Source organism: Coregonus clupeaformis, chromosome 29 (assembly GCF_020615455.1).
Source record: "Coregonus clupeaformis isolate EN_2021a chromosome 29, ASM2061545v1, whole genome shotgun sequence".
Classification (NCBI taxonomy): Eukaryota; Metazoa; Chordata; class Actinopteri; order Salmoniformes; family Salmonidae; genus Coregonus; species Coregonus clupeaformis.
In genome coordinates, this window is record NC_059220.1 from 49,809,744 (window position 1) to 49,833,313 (window position 23,570).

A 23,570-nucleotide genomic window follows, 5' to 3' on the forward strand; every position below is an offset into this window, starting at 1 on the left:
CGCACACCGAGCAGGAGGAGACATACACCCTCACGTCCTTAGCCAAGGTAGGCCACCAGTACTTTCCGGTCAGGCAGCGCACTGTACGACCGATACCTGGGTGACCAGAGGAGGGGGACGTGTGTGCCCAATAGATCAGACGGTCACGGACAAGAGACGGCACGTACTGCAGCCAGCTGGACACTGAGGTGGAGATGGCTCTGTGAATAATGCCCGCTCTATGTCCGCGTCCATCGCCCACACTACCGGCGCCACAATGCATGAGGCTGGTAGTATAGGGGTGTTGTTTATGGGCCTCTCCTCTGTGTCGTACAGCCGAGACAGTGCGTCTGCCTTCACATTCTTCGTACCTGGGATGTAAGATAGTGTAGAATCAAACCGGGTGAAGAATAGGGCCCACCTGGCCTGGTGAGGGTTCAGCCTCCTCACTGCCCGGATGTACTCCAAGTTACGGTGGTCCGTCCAGACAATGAAAGGGTGTTTCGCCCCCTCGAGCCAATGCCTCCACACTGTCAGGGCTCGGACTACAGCCAACAGCTCCCGATCACCAACGTCCTAGTTCTGCTACGCTGGGCTGAGCTTCTTGGAGAAGAAGGCACAGGGGCGGAGCTTGGGTGCCGTGCCCGAGCGTTGAGATAGGACAGCGCCTATCCCTACCTTGGACGCATTGACCTCCACTACGAACGGTAGTGATGGATCGGGATGGACCAGTACCGGGGCTGAGGTGAACAGAACCCTCAGGTTACTGAAGGCCCTGTCAGCCTCAGCAGACCAGCGGAGCCGGGTCGGCCCACCCTTCAACAGAGAGGTGATGGGAGCAGCGACCTTGCCAAAGCCCCGGATAAACCTCCAATAGTAGTTGGCAAAGACAATAAAGCGCTGCACCTCCTTAACCGTGGTTGGAGTCGGCCAATTACGCACTGCTGAAATGCGATCTCCCTCCATCACCACACCTGAGGTGGTAATGTGGTATCTGAGGAAGGAGACGGACTGCTGGAAAACAAACCTTGGCATAAAGGTAATGTTACCACCTCGGCCCAGCACTTTGCGAACCAGGGATACACGCTCGGCCCGCGTAACGGAATACACCAGAATATCATCGATGTAGACATGTCCCAAAACCCCTCGTTCACAAAGGACTGGAAGACGGATGGAGCATTCATCAAACCGTACGGCATTACCAGGTATCCGTAATGCCCCGTGGTTGTGCTGAATGCTGTCTTCCACTCGTCCCCCTCTCAGACACGCACCAGGTTGTACGCACTCCGGAGATCTAGTTTTGTGAAGTAGCGCGCCCCATGCATTGATTCGATCACAGATGGAATGAGGGGTAGAGGATAACTACAACGTATTGTCCCCTTGTTCAGTGCTCGGTAATCAATACAAGGGTGCAGACCTCCGTCTTTCTTCTTCATAAAAAATCAACTTGAGGAGGCAGCCGAAGTGGAGGGACATATGTACCCCTGGCGCAGGTACTCGGAGACGTATGTCTCCATCGCCTCCATTTCAGCCTGCGACAGGGGATACACATGACTCCAGGGTGGCACAGCGTCTACCCAGAGGTTTATCACACAATCCCCCGCCCAATGAGGTGGTAATTTGGTCGCCTGCGTTTTGGAGAACGCGTGCGCCAAAAAAAGGTATTTGGGGGGAATGTGCACGGTTGAGGTAGTGTCTGGACTTTCTACGATTTCTAACGGAAACACCTAGACACCTACCCTGACATTCTCGCGACCACCCCGTGAGAACCCTCTGCGGCCATGAAAAGGTGGGGTTGTGTAGTGCTAACCAGGGAAGACCTAACACAACAGGGAAATCAGGAGAATCAATAATAAAAAGGTTGACTTGCTCTCTATGGGTCTCGTGCGTAACCATAGTGACTGGTGCTGTAACTTCCCTAATGAACCGGGACCCTAATGGTCAACTGTCAAGTGCTCTGATGGCGAGTGGAATGGATAGGGGAACCAATGTAATACCTACAGTGAGGGAAAAAAGTATTTGATCCCCTGCTGGTTTTGTACATTTGCCCACTGACAAAGAAATGATCAGTCTATCATTTTAATGGTAGGTTTATTTGAACCTTGAGAGACAGAATAACAACAACAAAATCCAGAAAAACGCATGTCAAAAATGTTATAAATTGATTTGCATTTTAATGAGGGAAATAAGTATTTGACCCCCTCTCAATCAGAAAGATTTCTGGCTCCCAGGTGTCTTTTATACAGGTAATGAGCTGAGATTAGGAGCACACGCTTAAAGGGAGTGCTCCTAATCTCAGTTTGTGACCTGTATAAAAGACACCTGTCCACAGAAGCAATCAATCAATCAGATTCCAAACTCTCCACCATGGCCAAGACCAAAGAGCTCTCCAAGGATGTCAGGGACAAGATTGTAGACCTACACAAGGCTGGAATGGGCTACAAGACCATCGCCAAGCAGCTTGGTGAGAAGGTGACAACAGTTGGTGCGATTATTCGCAAATGGAAGAAACACAAAAGAACTGTCAATCTCCCTCGGCCTGGGGCTCCATGCAAGATCTCACCTCGTGGAGTTGCAATGATCATGAGAACGATGAGGAATCAGCCCAGAACTACATGGGAGGATCTTGTCAATGATCTCAAGGCAGCTCGGACCATAGTCACAAAGAAAACAATTGGTAATACACTACGCCGTGAAGGACTGAAATCCTGCGGCGCCCGCAAAGTCCCCCTGCTCAAGAAAGCACATATACATGCCCGTCTGAAGTTTGCCAATGAACATCTGAATGATTCAAAGGAGAACTGGGTAAAAGTGTTGTGGTCAGATGAGACCAAAATGGAGCTCTTTGGCATCAACTCAACTCGCCGTGTTTGGAGGAGGAGGAATGCTGCCTATGACCCCAAGAACACCATCCCCACCGTCAAACATGGAGGTGGAAACATTATGCTTTGGGGGTGTTTTTCTGCTAAGGGGACAGGGCAACTTCACCGCATCAAAGGGACGATGGACGGGGCCATGTACCGTCAAATCTTGGGTGAGAACCTCCTTCCCTCAGTCAGGGCATTGAAAATTGGTCGTGGATGGGTATTCCAGCATGACAATGACCCAAAACACACAGCCAAGGCAACAAAGGAGTGGCTCAAGAAGAAGCACATTAAGGTCCTGGAGTGGCCTAGCCAGTCTCCAGACCTTAATCCCATAGAAAATCTGTGGAGGGAGCTGAAGGTTCGAGTTGCCAAACGTCAGCCTCGAAACATTAATGACTAGGAGAAGATCAGCAAAGAGGAGTGGGACAAAATCCCTCCTGAGATGTGTGCAAACCTGGTGGGCAACTACAAGAAACGTCTGACCTCTGTGATTGCCATCAAGGGTTTTGCCACCAAGTACTAAGTCATGTTTTGCAGAGGGGTCAAATACTTATTTCCCTCATTATAATGCAAATCAATTTATAACATTTTTGACATGCGTTTTTCTGGATTTTGTTGTTGTTATTCTGTCTCTCACTGTTCAAATAAACCTACCATAAAAATTATAGACTGATCATTTCTTTGTCAGTGGGCAAACGTACAAAATCAGCAGGGGATCAAATACTTTTTTCCCTCACTGTAGACTATGTGCAAATGACCTGTCAATAAAGTTCCCAGCTGCGCCTGAATCGACCAGCGCCTTACACTGGGGAACTACCGTATAATCAGGGAAGTGGATGTGTAAGGTACAGTGCGCAGCAGAGGGCTCTGAACGAGTGTGGGTGTTCAATACCTGGCGTGACGCGAGAGCGCCCTGCCTGCCGCCTCCAGACCCAAAAGAACGCTGACAACATCGTGCAGTGAAATGTCCTCTCGTGCCACCAGAGTGACACTGGTGCTGTCGTCCTCCGCTCTCCCGGATCGCCGCACCACCCAGCTCCATCCTCTCGTGATCCGGGTTGGGGGCGGGGTGAAACGGGCAGGCCCCTTCCAGGACGTCCTCTAGAAGCCAGCAGGTTGTCCAACCGGATGGCCATGTCCACCAGTTGATTAAAGGACAACGTGGTGTCATGGCAGGCTAGCTCCCTTCGGACGTCCTCTCGCAGGTGGCACCCGAAATGGTTGATGAGGGCCCGCTCGTTCCACCCGGACCCAGCAGCTAGAGTACGAAACTCCAGGGCAAAGGCCTGCGCGGTCCTCGTCCCCTGCCTCAGGTGGATCAGCCGCTCGCCCTCCTCTCTACCTTTGAGCGGGTGATCGAAGACGGCCCAGAAGAGGCGAGCGAACTCCCTGTAGTTGTCCAATGTGGCTCCTCCTTCACTCCAGACCGCGTTGGCCCACTCCCAAGGCTTTCCCCGAGAGGCAGGAGATGAGGGCGGACACCTTCTCCCGCTCCGATGGAGCCGGGCTGATGTTCGAGAAGTATAGATCCAGTTGCAGGAGGAATCCCTGGCAGAGGGCAGCTGTCCTGTCAAAATCCCTACGTCGGGATATATGAATTCCTCTGGGTGTGGGTGGCTGGATCCGGTCGCTCAGCTGGTCCCGAAAGATCGGGTCTTCTCCTCTCCAGGTGTTGGACGACCTGGAGAACCCAATCCATCGTTTCTCCCAAGCTGGCTAGCATCGTCGAATGCTCCCGGACCTCGCCACGACTCCAGGCATGTGCTCCTCTCCTGCTGACTCCATGTCTTGGTGTGTGATTCTGTGATGGGTGATTTCAAAAAAGTCAGGCGCAGGAGGGTAAATTACAGAATAACAGGATTTATTCTGGAACACAGAGTTACGGTGTAATGCGTCAAAACACTCCAGTGTGCACAACAGGCGCACTGGAAGCAACAAGGCACACAGGGAAATATCCAAGCGATACAAAATACTAGGAGCTCCACCGAGCTTCACTAACCTCACAATAAACAATCACAGACAAAGACAAGGGGACAGTGAACACTTATACAGGTACTGATGAGGGGATATGAACCAGGTGTGTGTAATAAACAAGAAAAAACAAATGGAATGATGAGATGAGGAGTGGCAGTGGCTAGAAGGCCGGTGACGACGAACGCCGAAGCCTGCCCGAACAAGGAGAGGAGGCAGCTTCGGAGGAAGTCGTGACAGTACCAGGATATTTTAGCCAAAAACCTGTCCGCAAGTGGATCTTCCAGCAAGACAATAACCCCAAGCATACATCAAAATCCACAAATAAATTAATTATTGTCTACGGAATTGAAACCCATTGAAAACGCAGTCCATAAGCACATATGAAAGATACCAAGGATCTGGAAGGATTCTGTATGGAGGAATGGTCTAAGATCCCTCCAACTCATAAAACATTTTAGAAAAAGGCTCAGTGCCATTATCCTCTCAATGTGAGGTATTGAAAACAGGGGTGTTTTGACCCCTACCTTAAAAAAAATTACAAATATGACTTGTTAAACAAAATCTCTTTCTCTGAGCAATTGTATTAGTTTGAAAGAATATAATTTGAGCATACAATATAGCTCATTATTTGAATTATTCATTTTATACAGTAATTTTTGTCTCTCTTTATCAAGGGTGTCAATCATTTCAGACCCCACTGTACGTGTGCTCATAAACTGAGCAGTGGGCCTTGGTAAATGCAGCTGCCACTGAGTTCTCTGCGATATGTTATCGCCCTCAAAACCAAAAAGGGGTGCATTACCTCACTGAGTCTTTAACAGTCTTTATCTGTGAGTGTGTGTTTCGCAAGCTGTGTGTGTGCATGTGTGGCATGTGTGTTTCTCAAGGTACAGTATACTACTTCATTAATAAACTTCCCCACCCAAAAGAATGGCAGCTCCAGGTAAACAAAGCATCATACCTCCAATGGGAATAACTAGGCCACGGCACTCTCTATCATCTTTAGCACCCCGGTCTATTATTGGACCGCATCGGTGTCACACATCTGGGGAGTTGTGACATCCGGGGACATCCGGCCCTGGTGTCAGGGGCCCGTTATTAGTTACCACCATCCACTTCCAAAGCATGCCGTAACGGGCTCTCGCCCACCTCATTGCCCACAGATGGGCAATCTGGGCAACCCAGATGGATTCGCGCGCCATCTCTGACGTACCACCTCTGATATCATATACCCTGGCATGGATTATCAACTCCCTCTGCCAAGGCGCTAATAGACATCACTGCGTGGAGAGAAACGAGACAATGTGATGTGATAGCGACAATAGCAGCACAAGCAGATTACGTGAATGTCAGCCCCCGGAAGGGGTGGGGTGTCAATGGTTTGGCCCGGAGGCTAATGATGCGATTGGATCGTCAGGTGACGAGGCTCGCTGCTGCCCGGGCTACGCAAATGACACCTCGGGAGGTTTTCCATAAGGATGAAAAAGAAACAGATTCATAGAAATAACTCTCCAGGGTTGAGGTACTGTTGCTTTTTCACGCTCTACACTTGGTGTTGCATCACATTGAATCGCTGAAAGAATACTTCAAAGTTTGAATATTTTTTTAGATAATATTTATCATATATTATATTGTAAATATGTATATTTACTGTATCTATACTAAACACAAATATAAACTCAACATGCAACAATTTCTAACATAAAAACAGCCTAACCAGCTCTGCTAGGGCGAGTAAAATGGTCAGAATTAGCTGTTTTCTCATTTGTGTCTGGAAGTAGCTAGCAAACGTTAGCCAGACTGCTGTTGTTAGGTCAGAACGCTCGGATCAACCCTACTCCTCGGCCAGAGCATCCAGTGTGCGCTCTGAACGCTCGAGAGTTAAACGCTCTGAATTTACGAACGGACACACTGACAACGCTCTGAATTTACAAATGCCCAGAGCGCACTCAGAGCACACTCTGGCACTCCAGATTGAATTTACAAACACACCTGTAGTATAAACCAGCCTTAAGTCTTGAAATCTTTGGTTGTTTAATTCAAGGCCTCACATGTGAATCCTTAAAGAGATGGGTGGGGCTAAGGCTTACGAGGGTGTGAACGATGCTGAATGGGTGTAGACAAAGAAGAGCTCTCCAGTAGGTGTACCAAAACATTCAAGGGCTATTTTCTCAAAAGTAAGGTTACAAGTTTATCAACTTTCAAAGCAGAATTACTTTCACATTGTTCTTCAACTGTAGTGTATGATATACAATTTTCTAGCTCTTGAGTCTCTACTTTTATCCAATGTAAAAAACACAATTTCAAATTTTGCTACATAAGACCGAATCGAGCCGGTCGGTCACATTGCGCTATCGACCCAGAGCATATCGGATTTTCTGCCGGAATCACTGAATCACTGGACCTTAACACCGGATCATCGCAACTAACTAGCTACAACTGAATGGCTGTTGTTGTTATTGGCTAATCACCACTGTCCCGAAGCAAGCACCAGTTAGCCTTGAGCTAGCCTCGAGCCAGGCCCATCTCCCGTCTATCTACCTCTCTGTCAACCGAACGGGACCTCCTAGTGTTGACACGGAGCCCCGCCGATCCATCACGACTGGTCTGCCGACATAATTGTCTGATGTGGTTTCAACAGGCTTCCCGTTGCGACAACCACGAAGATCCATCTAATAGCCCCGGCCCGCTAGCACACGCAATCAACAGCCGTGCCTCCAGCTCGCCTGTAGCGTAGCAGCCACCGAACTGCTCCCGGACTCACTTATTGCTGTTCACTGGACCTTATGATCACTCAGCTATACAGCTGATGCCTGCTGGACTATTCCTTTACACGGTACCCCATCCTGTTTATCTGTTTAGCCTCAGCCCAAACTTTCCTCGCCATTACCAGCTGTTGTCTTAGCTCTCTCGAATAACACCTGTGATTGCTTTATGCCTCTCTCCCATGTCAATATGCCTTGCCTATTGCTGTTTCAGTTAGTTCTTATTGTACTATTTCACTGTAGCACCCCCAGTCCTGCTCAACCTGGCTCAGATAGTTCCTTTGTCCCAACCCCCATACACGCGGAGACCGGCTCAATCGGTGCCTCCAATGATGCTCTCTTTCATCGTTTCTCAACGCTTAGGTTTACCTCCACTGTACTCATATCCTTCCATATCCTTGTCTGTAAATAATGCCCTGAATCTATTCTACAATGCCCGTAAATCTGCCCCTTTTATTCTCTGTACCCAACGCACTAGAAGACCAGTTCTTAAAGCCTTTAGCCATATCCTTATTCTATTCCTCCTCTGTTACTCTGGTGATGTAGAGGTTAACCCAGGCCCTATAGCCCCCAGTATCACTCCTACTCCCCAGGCGCTATCATTTGTTGACTTCTGTAACCGTAAAAGCCTTGGTTTCTTGCATGTTAACATCAGAAGCCTCCTCCATAAGTTTGAGTTATTCACTGCATTAGCACACTCCGCCAACCCTGATGTTCTAGCAGTGTCTGAATCCTGGCTTAGGAAGGCCACCAAAGATTCAGAAATGTCCATTCCCAACTACAATGTCCATTCCCATTCCCAACTAGAGCCTGCAGAACTCTATCATACTATCCAGATCTGTGCCAAAACAGTTTGAGCTTCTACTTCTAAAAATCCACCTTTCCAGAAATAAGTCTCTCACTGTTGCCGCTTGCTACAGACCCCCCTCAGCCCCCAGCTGTGCCCTGGACACCATATGTGAAATGATTGCTCCCCATCTATCCTACTGCTTGGTGACCTAAACTGGGAGATGCTTAACACCCCGGCCGTCCTACAATCTAAACTAGATACCCTCAATCTCACACAAATTATCAAGGAACCTACCAGGTACAACCCTAAATCCGTTAACATGGGCACCCTCATAGATATCATCCTGACTAATTTACCCTCTAAATACACCTCTGCTGTCTTCAACCAGAATCTCAGCAATCACTGCCTCATTGCCTGCGTCCATAATGGGTCTGCGGTCAAACGACCACCCCTCATCACTGTCAAACACTCCCTAAAATACTTCAGCGAGCAGGCCTTTTTAATTGACCTGGCCCGGGTATCCTGGATGGATACTGACCTCATTCGGTCAGTAGAGGTTGCCTGGTTGTTCTTTAAAAGTTATTTCCTCTCCATCTTAAATAAGCATGCCCCATTCATAAAATTCAGAACTAAGAACAGATATAACCCCTGGTTCACCCCAGACTTGACTGCCCTTGACCAGCACAAAATCATCCTGTGGTGTACTGCATTAGCATCGAACAGCCCCCGCAATATGCAACTTTTCAGGGAAGTCAGGAACCAATATACACAATCAGTTAGGAAAGCAAAGGCTAGCTTTTTCAAACAGAAATTTGCATCCTGTAGCACTAACTCCAAAAAGTTTTGGGACATTGTAAAGTCCATGGAGAATAAGAGCACCTCCACCCAGCTGCCCACTGCACTGAGGCTAGGAAACACTGTCACCACCGATAAATCTACGATAATTGAGAATTTCAACAAGCATTTTGCTATGGCTGGCCATGCTTTCCACCTGGCTACCCCTACCCCGGCCACCAGCTCTACACCCTCCGCTGCAACCTAGGTGTCTGGTTAGACTGTAAACTCTCCTTCCAGGCTCACATTAAGCATCTCCAATCCAAAGTTAAATCTAGAATTGGCTTCCTATTTCGCAACAAAGCCTCCTTCACTCATGCTGCCAAACATGCCCTCGTAAAACTGACTATCCTACCGATCCTTGACTTCGGCGATGTCATTTACAAAATAGCCTCCAACACTACTCAGCAAATTGGATGTAGTCTATCACAGTGCCATCCGTTTTGTCACCAAAGCCCCATATACTAACCACCATTGTGACCTGTACGCTCTCGTTGGTTGGCCCTCACTACATATTCGTCGCCAAACCCACTGGCTTCAGGTCATCTATAAATCACTGATAGACAAATCCCCGCCTTATCTTAGCTCATTGGTCACCATAGAAACACCCACCCGTAGTATGCGCTCCAGCAGGTATATCTCACTGGTCATCCCCAAAGTCAACACCTCCTTTGGCCGCCATTCCTTCCAGTTCTCTGCTGCCAATGACTGGAACGAACTGCAAAAATCTCTGAAGCTGGAGACTCTTATCTCCCTCACTAATTTTAAGCATCAGTTGTCAGAGCAGCTTACCGATCACTGCACCAGTACACAGCCCATCTGTAATTAGCCCACCCAACTACCTCATCCCCATATTGTTATTTATTTTGCTCATTTGCACCCCAGTATATCTATTTGCACATCATCTTCTGCACATCTATCACTCCAGTGTTAATACTAAATTGTAATTATTTTGCACTATGGCCTATTTATTGCCTTACCTTCATAACTTACTACATTCGCACACACTGTATATAGATTTTCTATTGTGTTTTTGACTGTACGTTTTGTTTATCCCATATGTAACTCTGTGTTGTTGTTTTTATCACACTGCTTTGCTTTATCTTGGCCAGGTCACAGTTGTACTTGAACTTGTTCTCAACTGGCTTACCTGGTTAAATAAAGGTATAAAAAAGTGGCCTTTTATTGTCCCCAACACAAGGTGCACCTGTGTAATGATCATGCTGTTTAATCAGTTTCTTGATATGCCACACCTGTCAGGTGGATGGATTATCTTGGCAAAGGAGAAATGATCACTAACGGGGATATAAACAAATTTGTTCACTACATTTGAGAGAAATAAGCTTTTTGTGCATATGGAAGATTTCTGGGATCTTTTATTTCAGCTCATGAAACATGGCACCAACACTTTACATGTTGCATTTATATTTTTGTTCGGTATATATACTATACAGCTCAATGGGATTGCTTTCATTGTGATGCACTGATTTAACAATTTTTTTCATACACTGATTTATTTATGAATTTTTTAGACTCTATCATTTTTCCCAACTAATGAATATATTGTTTATTCTCCATCGCTGTCTTTTTATCCTTTCACTCTACCTCGTTAGCAAGGTGGGGGTAATTATTTGAACCTGTAAGTGGTAATGCATCCATCCAAAGCGCTCTTTCTCTCTCTCTCACTCCGTCTCTCTTTCTCTCTCACTTTCAAGAGGTAGCTTTGATATTTTCTCACCAGATGCAATTAGAGCCTCTTAAACCCTCTCCAAATGCTCTCCGGTGACTCATCCATCGCTGTGTGTGTGCGTGCACATGCGAGACTGCTTGCCTCACCATCTCCTGACCTTTTCCATCTATTGCTTTCTTATTTTCTTTCTCTCCCACTTGTTATTTCTCTCTTTCAGCCTCCCCCTCTCTACATTTCTCCTTCTGCCTCTTCTAAACCTGCCTTTCTTTTTCTTTCCCTATCACTTTCTCCCTACATTTCTGTCTCTCATCCAGACAGTCCTCAAGAGAAAAACTATTGTCTGTGTGTGTGCGTACACACACGCAAGTACATCGGAGGATGGCAATTATAAATGCAAGCAGCTCAGCCGACCCGACGGACCAAAAGACGTTGCGTCGAAAATGGGATCCTATTCTCTATATAGTGCACTACTTTTGACCAAGGCCCATAGGTAATATGGTGCCATTCGGAACGCACCCATAGACTCACAACACCTCCAGACATGACTCAGAGATGTTGCCAAAACAGATGTGGCTCTAACCTACTCTCGCTCTACAGTACTACACATCTACTACAACTGTTCTCCACAACACCTGGAGTTAAAAATGCCTTGGAAACAGGGTAGTGAGCTGACTGATAACTATTAGCTAATGGCTGAGTATTTAACACTATGTCTGGCACTTGCATATAGCTTTGGGTTGAGTTATCGTGTCATTATGGTTATGACAGACTGTGACATTAGAGATGTGTCGATTAGCACTGGACTGCACTGCAGGGTTAGGGTCAATTCAGGAAGTAAAGTGAGTAGTCCCCTGTAGCTCAGTTGGTAGAGCATGGCGCTTGGAACGCCAGGGTTGTGGGTTCGTTTCCCACGGGGGGCCAGTATGAAAATGTATGCACTCACTAACTGTAAGTCGCTCTGGATAATAGCGTCTGCTAATTGACTAAAATGTAAAAATGTAAAATTCAGGAAGTGAAGTGAATTCGGTCAATTCAGGAAGAAAAGTGAAATGTCAATGCCAATTTTCCTATTAGCTCTTCCATGCGCAAAATTGGAATTTCATTTTAGTTCCTGATTTGATTTGTCTAGGTACATTAATACCAGTATTTGTTACTATAATGACCTTGGTTTGTGTGAATTAAAATAGAATTGACCCCAACCCTGCTTTACTGGCAAGTGCAGTGGCCACATGTTTGTTAACCCTAATTGCTCCTGTAAGTCGCTCTGGATAAGAGCGTCTGCTAAATGACTAAAATGTAAATGTAATATGCAGTTTCCTGCACTGTAGCTTATTCACCAGCATTGCTCTGGACTGTGGTTGAACCATCCTTCCTGGTGACGTGGTCGATGTGAACATACACAGACATGTGGTGTCACCACAGATGGCAGATGGGCCTCAAGATAGGGTGGGCAGGCAGGCGGGCGGGGGGGGGTTGGGGTGGGGGAGTAGGAGTAGGAGGATGAGGAAGAGGGTGATAGCGCTGTCCTTACACCTCAACTGGCTGGGCCTCTTTAGTTTACACTGCATTAGATACACAGAAACAGAAAAAGAGAGAGAAATAGAGGAAGGGAGAGTGAGTGACATGAGAGAGTGGGAGGAATTAGAGAACAAGGAACCAGGGTACAGTATTTGAGAGAGAGATTCAGAGAGAGATGAAGTCTAGAAAGAGGAGATAAAATACAGAGAGAGGGGATAAAATCTGGTAGAGAGAAAGAAGAAAAAGTGAGCTGAGAGAGTTTACAGAGAGAGGGATGAGGGTAAATTGAGACTAGCTGTGAAAGTGAAGAGGGGGCAGATATTGAGAGAGGAGAGAGTGAGAAGAAAGAGAGGGGTTTCTTTAAAATGATATCAAATCAGAAACCTCTTTTCTCTCTTGGAAAGTGGAAGGAAGGTGTGATCTGTATCATCCACACAGAGGTTGTGTAAGCTGAGTTTGAAGCGTGTGTACGTGACGCACTGTTTCCATTTTTACTCGAAAGAGGCCCTAGCATCCACCTCAGAGCGCCAGGTGGCCAAAGCCCTGCGCAAACCCACGCAGCTGCTCACTTACACACGCCCACACACACACAAACACACACACAGACACAAAACAGGGTTTTATTTCACAGACATGCAGGAATACACAATGGCTTTAGCTCACAAAAAATCAGAGATAAAATCAGTCACATATGTACATCCATACACACACATACTTTTCACAGGGCTCATTCGTACATACACAGAATAACATGATGTTGGATAAAAACATGCAGGGTTAAGCTTCAAAAATATGCACTGTGTACACAGGGATACAACACATACAGTGCCGTGAAAAATATTTGCCACTTTTCGGATTTTCTCTATTTTTGCATATTTTGGACACTGAATGTTATCAGATCTTCAACCAAAACCTAATACTAGATAATGTGATGAGGTGGTGTTGAAGGAGTCAGGAGCAGGAGGGTAAATCACAGAATAACAGGCTTTATTCCGCAAAATACAGGTTTACGCAGAACTGCGTCAAACACACTCCAGGGCACAAAACAGGTGCACTGGAAAATACAAGGCACACAGGAAAATACTCCCGTCGAACAAAATACACAAGCTTCACTAACCTTCACAATAAACAATCACCCACAAGGACAAGGGGGCAGAGGGAACACTTATACACAGACTAATTAGCGGATTAGAACCAGGTGTGTGTGATAACGAGACAAGACAATTGTGATGATGATTGGGGCGGCAGTGGTTAGTACTCCGGTGACGACGAACGCCGAAGCCTGCCCGAACAAGGAGGGGAGGCAGCCTCGGCCGAAGTCGTGACAGATAAAAGGAACCTGACTGAACACTTTTTTCATTTATTTAATAAACAAAGTTATACAACACCCAATGCCACTGTGTGAACAAGTAATTGCCCCCTTACACTCATAACAGGACCCATGTCGTCCCAAAAGTTCAAATTTTGAATAATCTGTCCATAGACATTCTTTCAGGAGTCTTGACGATCATCCAGGTGCATCTAGGTGCTTTTTGGCAAACTTCAGTCAAATTTTTGGACAACATGGGTCCTGTTATGTCTGAGAAAAACCAAACATTGCATTCCATGGTAAGAACCGCATACCAACAGTCAAACATGGTGGTGGTAGTGTGATGGTTTAGGGATACTTTGCTGCCTCAAGACCTGGACGACTTGCCATCATTGAAGGAAACATGAATTTTGCTCTGTATCAGAGAATTTAAAGGAGAATGTCTGTCCACCTGGTCAGTCTATGTCTTGGAAAGAGCAGGTGTTCATAATGTTTTGTCCACTCAGTGTATATCCGATTATATAGCTTTATGCTTACTATTTAGTACGGTAAACTCAGATTGACACTGATTGTCACATACAGTTGAACTCGGAAGTTTACATACACTTAGGTTGGAGTCATTAAAACTCGTTTTTCAACCACTCCACAAATTTCTTGTTAACAAACTATAGTTTTGGCAAGTCGATTAAGGCATCTACTTTCTCCATGTCACAAGTAATTTTTCCAACAATTGTTTACAGACAGATTATTTCACTTATAATTCACTGTATCACAATTCCAGTGGGTCAGAAATGTACATACACTAAGTTGACCGTGCCTTTAAACAGCTTGGAAAATTCCAGAAAATGATGTCATGGCTTTAGAAGCTTCTGATAGGCTAATTGACATCATTTGAGTCAATTGGAGGTGTACCTGTGGATGTATTTCAAGGCCTACCTTCAAACTCAGTGCCTCTTTGCTTGACATCATGGGAAAATCAAAAGAAATAAGCCAAGACCTCAGAAAGGAATTGTAGACCTCCACAAGTCTGGTTTATCCTTGGGAGCAATTTCCAAATGCCTTAAGGTCCCACGTTCATCTGTACAAACAATAGTACGCAAGTATAAACACCATGGGACCACGCAGCCGTCATACAGCTCAGGAAAGAGACGTGTTCTGTCTCCTAGAGATGAACATACTTTGGTGCGAAAAGTGCAATTCAATCCCAGAACAACAGCAAAGGACCTTGTGAAGATGCTGGAGGAAACGGGTACAAAAGTATCTATATCCACAGTAAAACCAGTCCTATATCGACATAACCTGAAAGACCGCTCAGCAAGGAAGAAGCCACTGCTCCAACACCGCCATAAAAAAGCCAGACTACGGTTTGCAACTGCATATGGGGACAAAGATCTTACTTTTTGGAGAAATGTCCTCTGGTCTGATGAAACAAAAATAGAACTGTTTGGCCATAATGACCATCATTATGTTTGGAGGAAAAGGGGGGGATGCTTGCAAGCCGAAGAACACCATCCCAACCGTGAAGCACGGGGGTGGCAGCATCATGCTGTGGGGGTGCTTTGCTGCAGGAGGGTCTGGTCCACTTCACAAAATAGATGGCATCATGACGAAGGAAAATTATGTTGATATATTGAAGCAACATCTCAAGACATCAGTCAGCAAGTTAAAGCTTGGTCGCAAATGGGTCTTCCAAATGGACAATAACCACAAGCATACTTCCAAAGTTGTGGCAAAATGGCTTAAGGACAACAAAGTCAAGGTATTGGAGTGGCCATCACAAAGCCCTGACCTAAATGCTATAGAACATTTGAGGGCAGAACTGAAAAGGCGTGTGTGAGCAAGGAGGCCTACAAACCTGACTCAGTTACACCAGCTCTGTCAGGAGGAATGGGCCAAAATTCACCCAACTTATTGTGGGAAGCTTGTGGAAGGCTACCCGAAACGTTTGACCCAAGTTAAACAATTTAAAGGCAATGCTACCATATACTAATTGAGTGTATGTAAACTTCTGACCCACTGGGATTGTGATGAAATAAATAAAAGCTGAAATAAATCACTCTACTATTATTCGGACATTTCACATTCTTAAAATAAAGTGGTGATCCTAACTGACCTAAGACAGGGAATTTTTACTAGGATTAAATGTCAGGAATTTTGAAAAACTGAGTTTAAATGTATTTGGCTAAGGTGTATGTAAGCTTCCGACTTCAACTGTAGGTGAGGAAATTTCCCTGCAGGAAATGCTTAGCTTGTATACTGATTGTAAAAGGGAGTTTTTTTTTTTTTGATGTCTTTTTAGCAAACTAGATAAGACAAAGTTTCCCAAATGTCATGAAAAAATATATGTCTTTACCGGGTTGAGATCTTGTTATCTGAAGTCTTTACAACCAGGAAACCAGTTTACAACGACTAAATGATGTCATTCTGATTTTGTCCTCTGGGTTGGGAGTAAGCCTTTTCTCTACCAACATATTTCAATAAACACTAGCTCTCTCTCATCCCATTGTATCTCACTCAATCAATGAAATTGTTCAGTTGTTCCAGCACTCTGTAGTGGAATGGATTGTTCTCTGGTAGCATTTACCTGATATGTACTGTACCGTTTGAGTGTGGTCAATTTAGATTGTTTCCTATGTCTTACAGTGAAGACCATTTTCAACCCAGCGCCGGCCATTCCAGACCTGGATCCCGATTTCTACAGAGCCTCCGATGTGTTCTGCTGTAATGAATCAGAGGTGAGATATATAGACAATGTGAAGCAACACACACATATTTCTGAGACGCAGTACCAAGCACTGAAGCCTGCAGTTAAAAAACCTTATTCCCTCCCTCTTTGACAACCATTTGATTGTATTCTCAGGGTCACGGCCCTGTACATCAGTAGCATAGCAGCTGCCTCAGAAGGAAGTAACCCCTTCTGGCTTGAATGGAAAAGATGATTCCATCCCTCTATTCCTCCCCTCCCTCCATTTACGGTAAAGGGTGTTATGGAGCCACCTTAGCCTCACACCTCCACTGTCAGAGATGACAGATGGGGATTGATGGGAAACATAGTTAGAAACAACAACAGGGCAGATATGTTGAAAGAGTGAGCCAGATTCACCCCCGGGGTAACACAGAGGTGAGTTTGCCCAGAAATGTATCTTAGAGACTTTGATGTGGTCGGGGGGGGGCTGCTTTCCAGGTGGGTACTTGAAAGCGAGAGTTGACGATGAAGCCAACCGTCTGTCTTTTTCTCTTGTACGTTTGAGTGTAAGACACACTCACTCATTGCGTTCACCCTCTCACCGCTGCTCATATTTCAGTCAAGGCAGTGAAATGATTCACTCTCCAGAGCACGCAAATGGGCTCCTCCAATGAGTAAGAAGACAGACAGCTCTTTTTCTTATTTGGTAGCCGACCAGAACAGGGTGGCACCAGGGACTACGAGCACCAATAATATACTTTGTGTAGTTTATTTTTCAACTGTCAAGGTATTGTTGGCTTTGAAGCTTCATAGAGGATGAATTGAAAGACATTTACATTTACATTTTAGTCATTTAGCAGACGCTCTTATCCAGAGCGACTTACAGGAGCAGCCTCCGTTTGTGTTTCGTGTCAGTGGTAGTGGTGCCCTGATCCCCCACAGAGTGGGGAGCTAGCTGAGATCACTGTCTGGGCAGGTGTGGAGGCTTGACAGACAAGATGGACACCCAGTCCTCATCTTAAACCCCTACCTTTTTGTGTGTGTGTGTGTGTGTGTGGTCTGCCAGTGCCATGCTGGACCTTGAGGGGGGCTGAAGGATGACAAAGTGCAGGCACTCTTTGATCCACAGCTCACATAGGGTTTCCAGGTGGGTACTTGAAAGCGAGAGTTGACGATGAAGCCAACCGTCTGTCTTTTTCTCTTGTACGTTTGAGTGTAAGACACACACACTCATTGCGTTCACCCTCTCACCGCTGCTCATATTTCAGTCAAGGCAGTGAAATGATTCACTCTCCAGAGCACGCAAATGGGCTCCTCCAATGAGTAAGAAGACAGACAGCTCTTTTTCTTATTTGGTAGCCGACCAGAACAGGGTGGCACCAGGGACTACGAGCACCAATAATATACTTTGTGTAGTTTATTTTTCAACTGTCAAGGTATTGTTGGCTTTGAAGCTTCATAGAGGATGAATTGAAAGACATTTACATTTACATTTTAGTCATTTAGCAGACGCTCTTATCCAGAGCGACTTACAGGAGCAGCCTCCGTTTGTGTTTCGTGTCAGTGGTAGTGGTGCCCTGATCCCCCACAGAGTGGGGAGCTAGCTGAGACACTGTCTGGGCAGGTGTGGAGGCTTGACAGACAAGATGGACACCCAGTCCTCATCTTAAACCCCTACCTTTTTGTGTGTGTGTGTGTGTGTGTGGTCTGCCAGTGCCATGCTGGACCTTGAGGGGGGCTGAAGGATGACAAAGTGCAGGCACTCTTTGATCCACAGCTCACATAGCATGTTGACGTGTTTATAGTGATGGGAATTAGCATCGCTGTCCATTAAGGACCTCACACTAACTAGCTGCTATATAAATCAAATAAAATTGTCTTTGACACATGCTTCGTAAACAACAGCTGTAGACTAACAGTGAAATGGTTACTTACGGGCCCTTTCCCAACAACGCAGAGATAGAATAATAGAAAGATAACGAGTAATATAGTTGCTGGATAGGTAGGGAAGAGTCAGGTAAGTCGCGCCAAAGGGTTAGTTGAGCCTAGGAAACTATACACAAATGTGTCCCAATGCTCAATTAACCCAATTCCCAGGATAAGTTGTGCCAAGAGACCACTTTTTTTTGACAAGCTATGTTTTCAAAATTGTTACATTGACATGAATTCTGATTATTTCCAGGGATACACAGCATCCTGAAATATATGTAAATGCCGGCTTTTGGCCCAAAATAAATAAATGAAAAGCCGATAAATACAATTGTTGCCGGCCAAATTGTCCGGGAGAAGAAAACAAATCCGTTGCAAAATACTTTTTATTCATTGATGGAAATACCAGTTGATGTGCTCCAACTTCAAAGGCAAAAATACTTCATAGGCTAATAAATCCTGAAGCTGCTTGGAAATGAGTGTTGGGTGTGTGTGTTTCTATTTTTACTCACGCAAAAGAAGCAAGGTCCTCATAAGCGACTTCAGCTAAGTGTACCCCGACTGGGCAAAATTGGCGAAGATTGTGTTGATTATCCCTGTTTCCAGTGTGCCCGCCGAGAAGGGATTCTTTCTCCAAAACAGAGTAAAGACGGCCTCAACATCGTGCCTTCTTGAGGACAAAGTAACGAGGTTGATGCGCAAGGTACTCCAAGGAGTTGGACAGTTTTGACTTCCCAACAGCAGCGGCTCACTTTGAACAGGCTATGGTCTGCCGCAAACACAAGTAATGAGAGGCCTAATTATTGTGTTCGTCAGGCCCAGTCCTAGCAGTTCTGCTGCCGCCCTGGGCTAGATCAACATATGCCACCCCTGTGTCCTGTATACTATAAAGATTAGGAATGGATTGAGACTAGACTAGAGTAATGATGTGTATCATGTGCAATTGGTGTATTTCAGTTGGGCTTACTCTGTAGCACTTGGAAACAAAACATTGTTGACAACTACTCACATCGGAGAGTTACAATGTTGCAATCACTAGGCAACCAACTGCATATAGTAGGAAACAGAGTTGTTATCAACAAGCCACATATATCACACACGACACGAGTCTCAACCCCAAGATAGTTCAAATTACATTTATTAACATCATTCAGTAGAACTGTAAAAGGAGTGAGATATAATTTGAGCTTTTGAAACAAGTGCTTTCATAAATGCATGGCGCGGGCCTCGTTTCACAGGAGCATTGTAAAATAAGCTTTCAATGAACCAGCCTTAACAAATTTCATTTATTTACATATCGAATTTGATTGTCCAACATCAGTTTTATAATTTCATTTTGTGGCTGCCTTGAGTGTCCTCTTTCCACTGCTGTGGTGCAGAATCGCAGCAGGAATGGGGAGTGGGGCTAGAAGGGATCCAGCTTTTATATTAACATCAAACATTTTGAAAAAGTGCATTTTAGCTAACCATAACCCTTTTCCTAACCTTAACCTACTTCTCCTAACCTATACGTTAATTATCCTAACCTGCTGCGTAAGTTCTCCTAACCTGTTACGAAATGTCAAATCTGATGTTAATTTGACAAAAGCTGGATCCCTTCTAGCCATGACCGGCCGGCCCTGGTGTTCGTAGACAGCCATGTTTTTTTATTTATTAGGCCCAATTAAAATGTTAATGCCTAGGCTAAATTAAAGAGGCCTAGATTGTATTTGAAAACAGCTGTGTTTTGTTATTTATTAATTCACATTTTCATAGAAATAGCGTATAGGACAGGTCATTCACAAATTGTGTTATACAAATATATTTTGAAGTTGTGTTTTATTACTGTGTAGGCGACTTGTTCTTCTAGGCTAAAATGTTTTTTTATTTTAAATTATATTAATTTATGATTTATAGCAGGGATGAAGACGGAACGGGCAATGTTTTGCTTTTCAATAAAACCTGTCATGTTGGTATAAGAGCATCGTTCCACTTTATTTTATTACAACTTCACAGGCTAATTTCTATTTTGTTGCGTCAATCTAAGTAACATAAAAAAAATCCCCATCAATCCGTCAGTTCAAGCTAGAGATATCAGCTGCGTCTCAATCCACCGTATCCGTCTATTCTGCGGTGGAAGTTGGCCGAGCTACAAGTGTTTGTCAGACCGAGACTTCCCGAAAATCGGTCTTCTCATGAAAACGTACGTAGCGACCGAACGGTTTAGCCTATTATGACCACTCTATGGAAAGGGGAGACTCTCACGAACACGATGGTGATTTTCATTTTGCGTTACGACGGGACCGTTTTGCTCTATGACGGGTTTCCTTCAGACAGGACTCGTCTGAAGGTAACCCATAGAAACGAATGGAAGTATTATTTCAGCTTTTATTTATTTCATCCCATTCCCAGTGGGTCAGGAGTTTACATACACTCAATTAGTATTTGGTAGCATTGCCTTTAAATTGTTTAACTTGGGTCAAACGTTTCGGGTAGCCTTCCACAAGCTTCCCACAATAATTTGGGTGAATTTTGGCCCATTCCTCCTGACAGAGCTGGTGTAACTGAGTCAGGTTTGTAGGCCTCCTTGCTCGCACACGCTTTTTCAGTTCTGCCCACACATTTTCTATAGGATTGAGGTCAGGGCTTTGTGATGGCCACTCCAATACCTTGACTTTGTTGTCCTTAAGCCATTTTGCCACAACTTTGGAAGTATGCTTGGGGTCATTGTCCATTTGGAAGACCCATTTGCGACCAAGCTTTAACTTCCTGACTGATGTCTTGAGATGTTGCTTCAATATATCCACATAATTTCCCTTCTTCATGATGCCATCTATTTTGTGAAGTGCACCAGTCCCTCCTGCAGCAAAGCACCCCCACAGCATGATGCTGCCACCCCCGTGCTTCACTCTTGGGATGGTGTTCTTCGGCTTGCAAGCATCCCCCCTTTTTCCTCCAAACATAACGATGGTCATTATGGCCAAACAGTTCTATTTTTGTTTAATCAGACCAGAGGACATTTCTCCAAAAAGTACGGTCTTTGTCCCCATGTGCAGTTACAAACCGTAGTCTGGCTTTTCTTTGGCGGTTTTGGAGCAGTGGCTTCTTCCTTGCTGAGCGGTCTTTCAGGTTATGTCGATATAGGACTTGTTTTACTGTGGATAAAGATTATTTTGTACCCGTTTCCTCCAGCATCTTAACAAGGTCCTTTGCTGTTTTTTTTTTTTTTTTTTTTTTGCTGTTGTTCTGGGATTGATTTGCACTTTTCACACCAAAGTATGTTCATCTCTAGGAGACAGAACGCGTCTCCTTCCTGAGCGGTATGACGGCTGCGTGGTCCCATGGTGTTTATACTTGCGTACTATTGTTTGTACAGATGAACGTGGGACCTTCAGGCATTTGGAAATTGCTCCCAAGGATGAACCAGACTTGTGGAGGTCTACAATTCCTTTCTGAGGTCTTGGCTAATTTCTTTTGATTTTCTGATGATGTCAAGCAAAGAGGCACTGAGTTTGAAGGTAGGCCTTGAAATACATCCACAGGTACACCTCCAATTGACTCAAATGATGTCAATTAGCCTATCAGAACCTTCTGGAATTTTCCAAGCTGTTTAAAGGCACGGTCAACTTAGTGTATGTAAACTTCTGACCCACTGGAATTGTGATACAGTGAATAATAAGTGAAATAATCTGTCTGTAAACAATTGTTGTTAAAATTACTTGTGTCATGCACAAAGTAGATGTTCTAACCGACTTGCCAAAACTATAGTTTGTTAACAAGAAATTTGTGGAGTGGTTGAAAAACAAGTTTTAATGACTCCAACCTAAGTGTATGTAAACTTCCGACTTCAACTGTAGGACAGACACTTCCAAACCTTATTCCTTATTCCTTTTTTTGACATTTATGAATGTTATTAAATGCGTTTCTATGGGCTATAGTAGTAAAGGGCAAACTCAATATTTTATCAAATCGTTTTTTTTTTAACTTTTTTTTTATACCTAAAGACCTCCTAAAATTAAACATCAAATAGCGAAATGATCCATGGTATGACCATCTAAAACAATTCCATATATTAGCTAACCCCCCCCAACGGCTTAGACTTTTAGAGGTTAAGATTAATTACAAGATGAATTACAATAATCTAAATGTGATTTTGAGCACCGTGGGTGGTCTTCCTAATGTTTTACGCACCCAATGCATATGTATGTCCGGTAAATTTCTCAAATGTCCGGTAAATTAAAATCTTGCCGGTTACGTTGTCCGGTGCCAAATTTTCCAAACGGAAACCCTGGACAGAATACTATATTTCTCTTCACGTAGTGATTCTGAATGTAAAAAATGGCTCAACATACTCCACTCTCCCCTATACATCCCAAAGAATGATTTAGAAAGAAAATGTCTGTACCTCTTTTTGCTCGGTCTAGTGTATATCAGCTCCCAATAGAAGTTGCCCTCAGATCAGTGACTGAGAAGAATGTAAAACTGAACTAATAGGGATTTATGAAGTGATTTCGCAAGTGCTCAAAGTGCTTTAGGCCTACATTGTAAGGAGAACTAACCTAACCCATCACCAATGTGCTGCACCCTCCTGGGTGATGCACACCCAAACACTCAACATACATAGATTTTCACTTTGAGGTGGGACAGTTGTCTGTTGCTGGCTCAAATCCCAGGCCACACATAATCTCTAACACATCTCCCTGGTGGTCTCCACAGGCAGAGCTGCTGACGGGGGCGGCCGTGGCGAGTATAGAGGACGCCGGCCAGGCCGGACAGGAGCTGCTGAGGCGAGGCTGCAGCTCGGTCATCATCACCCTGGGCTCCCGGGGCTGCGTGGTGCTGTCGGCACAGGAGCCCTCATCCCCGTCGCACCACGTCCCCACCAAGCCGGTGACAACGGTGGATACCACGGTAAGAATATCCCTAGGGTCTTAATATCACAGTTTTTCAGTCCTGGGGAACTACAGGGGTGCCGATTTTTGTTCTTGCCCACTACTAATTCATCCGATACAGCTTATCAAGGGTTTATGTTTAGGTGATTCATTCAATTAGATGTGATAGTGCTGGGGTAGAACACAAATGTGCAACCCTGTGGGGTCCTAGGGTGGTTTGTGGGATAAATAAGTCACAAACAAAAGTATTTTGTGCGACAGAATGCATAGTGGATTCATGTTCTCAACACAACAATGTTTACATTGTGAGACAAAGAAATTAAAATGCCTATTACATCAAAGATTCTCACTTGCAATT

General features: G+C 44.9%; 1 protein-coding gene and 1 non-coding gene across 5 annotated transcripts in view; both read left to right on the top strand.

The window, feature by feature from the left end:
• The window catches only part of rbks (ribokinase), a 100,255-nt gene that overhangs the window by 62,753 nt on the left and 13,932 nt on the right, over positions 1–23,570 (top strand). For all 4 annotated transcript variants that reach the window (XM_041855639.2, XM_041855640.2, XM_041855641.2 and 1 more), the window contains 2 exons: positions 16,370–16,461; positions 23,037–23,231. In XM_041855639.2, the coding sequence (XP_041711573.1) occupies positions 16,370–16,461; positions 23,037–23,231 (287 nt within the window). The remainder of the gene's footprint in view (positions 1–16,369; positions 16,462–23,036; positions 23,232–23,570) is intronic.
• trnap-ugg lies at positions 11,747–11,821 on the top strand. Its single transcript has one exon. It is a non-coding gene; the product is annotated as a tRNA-Pro (tRNA).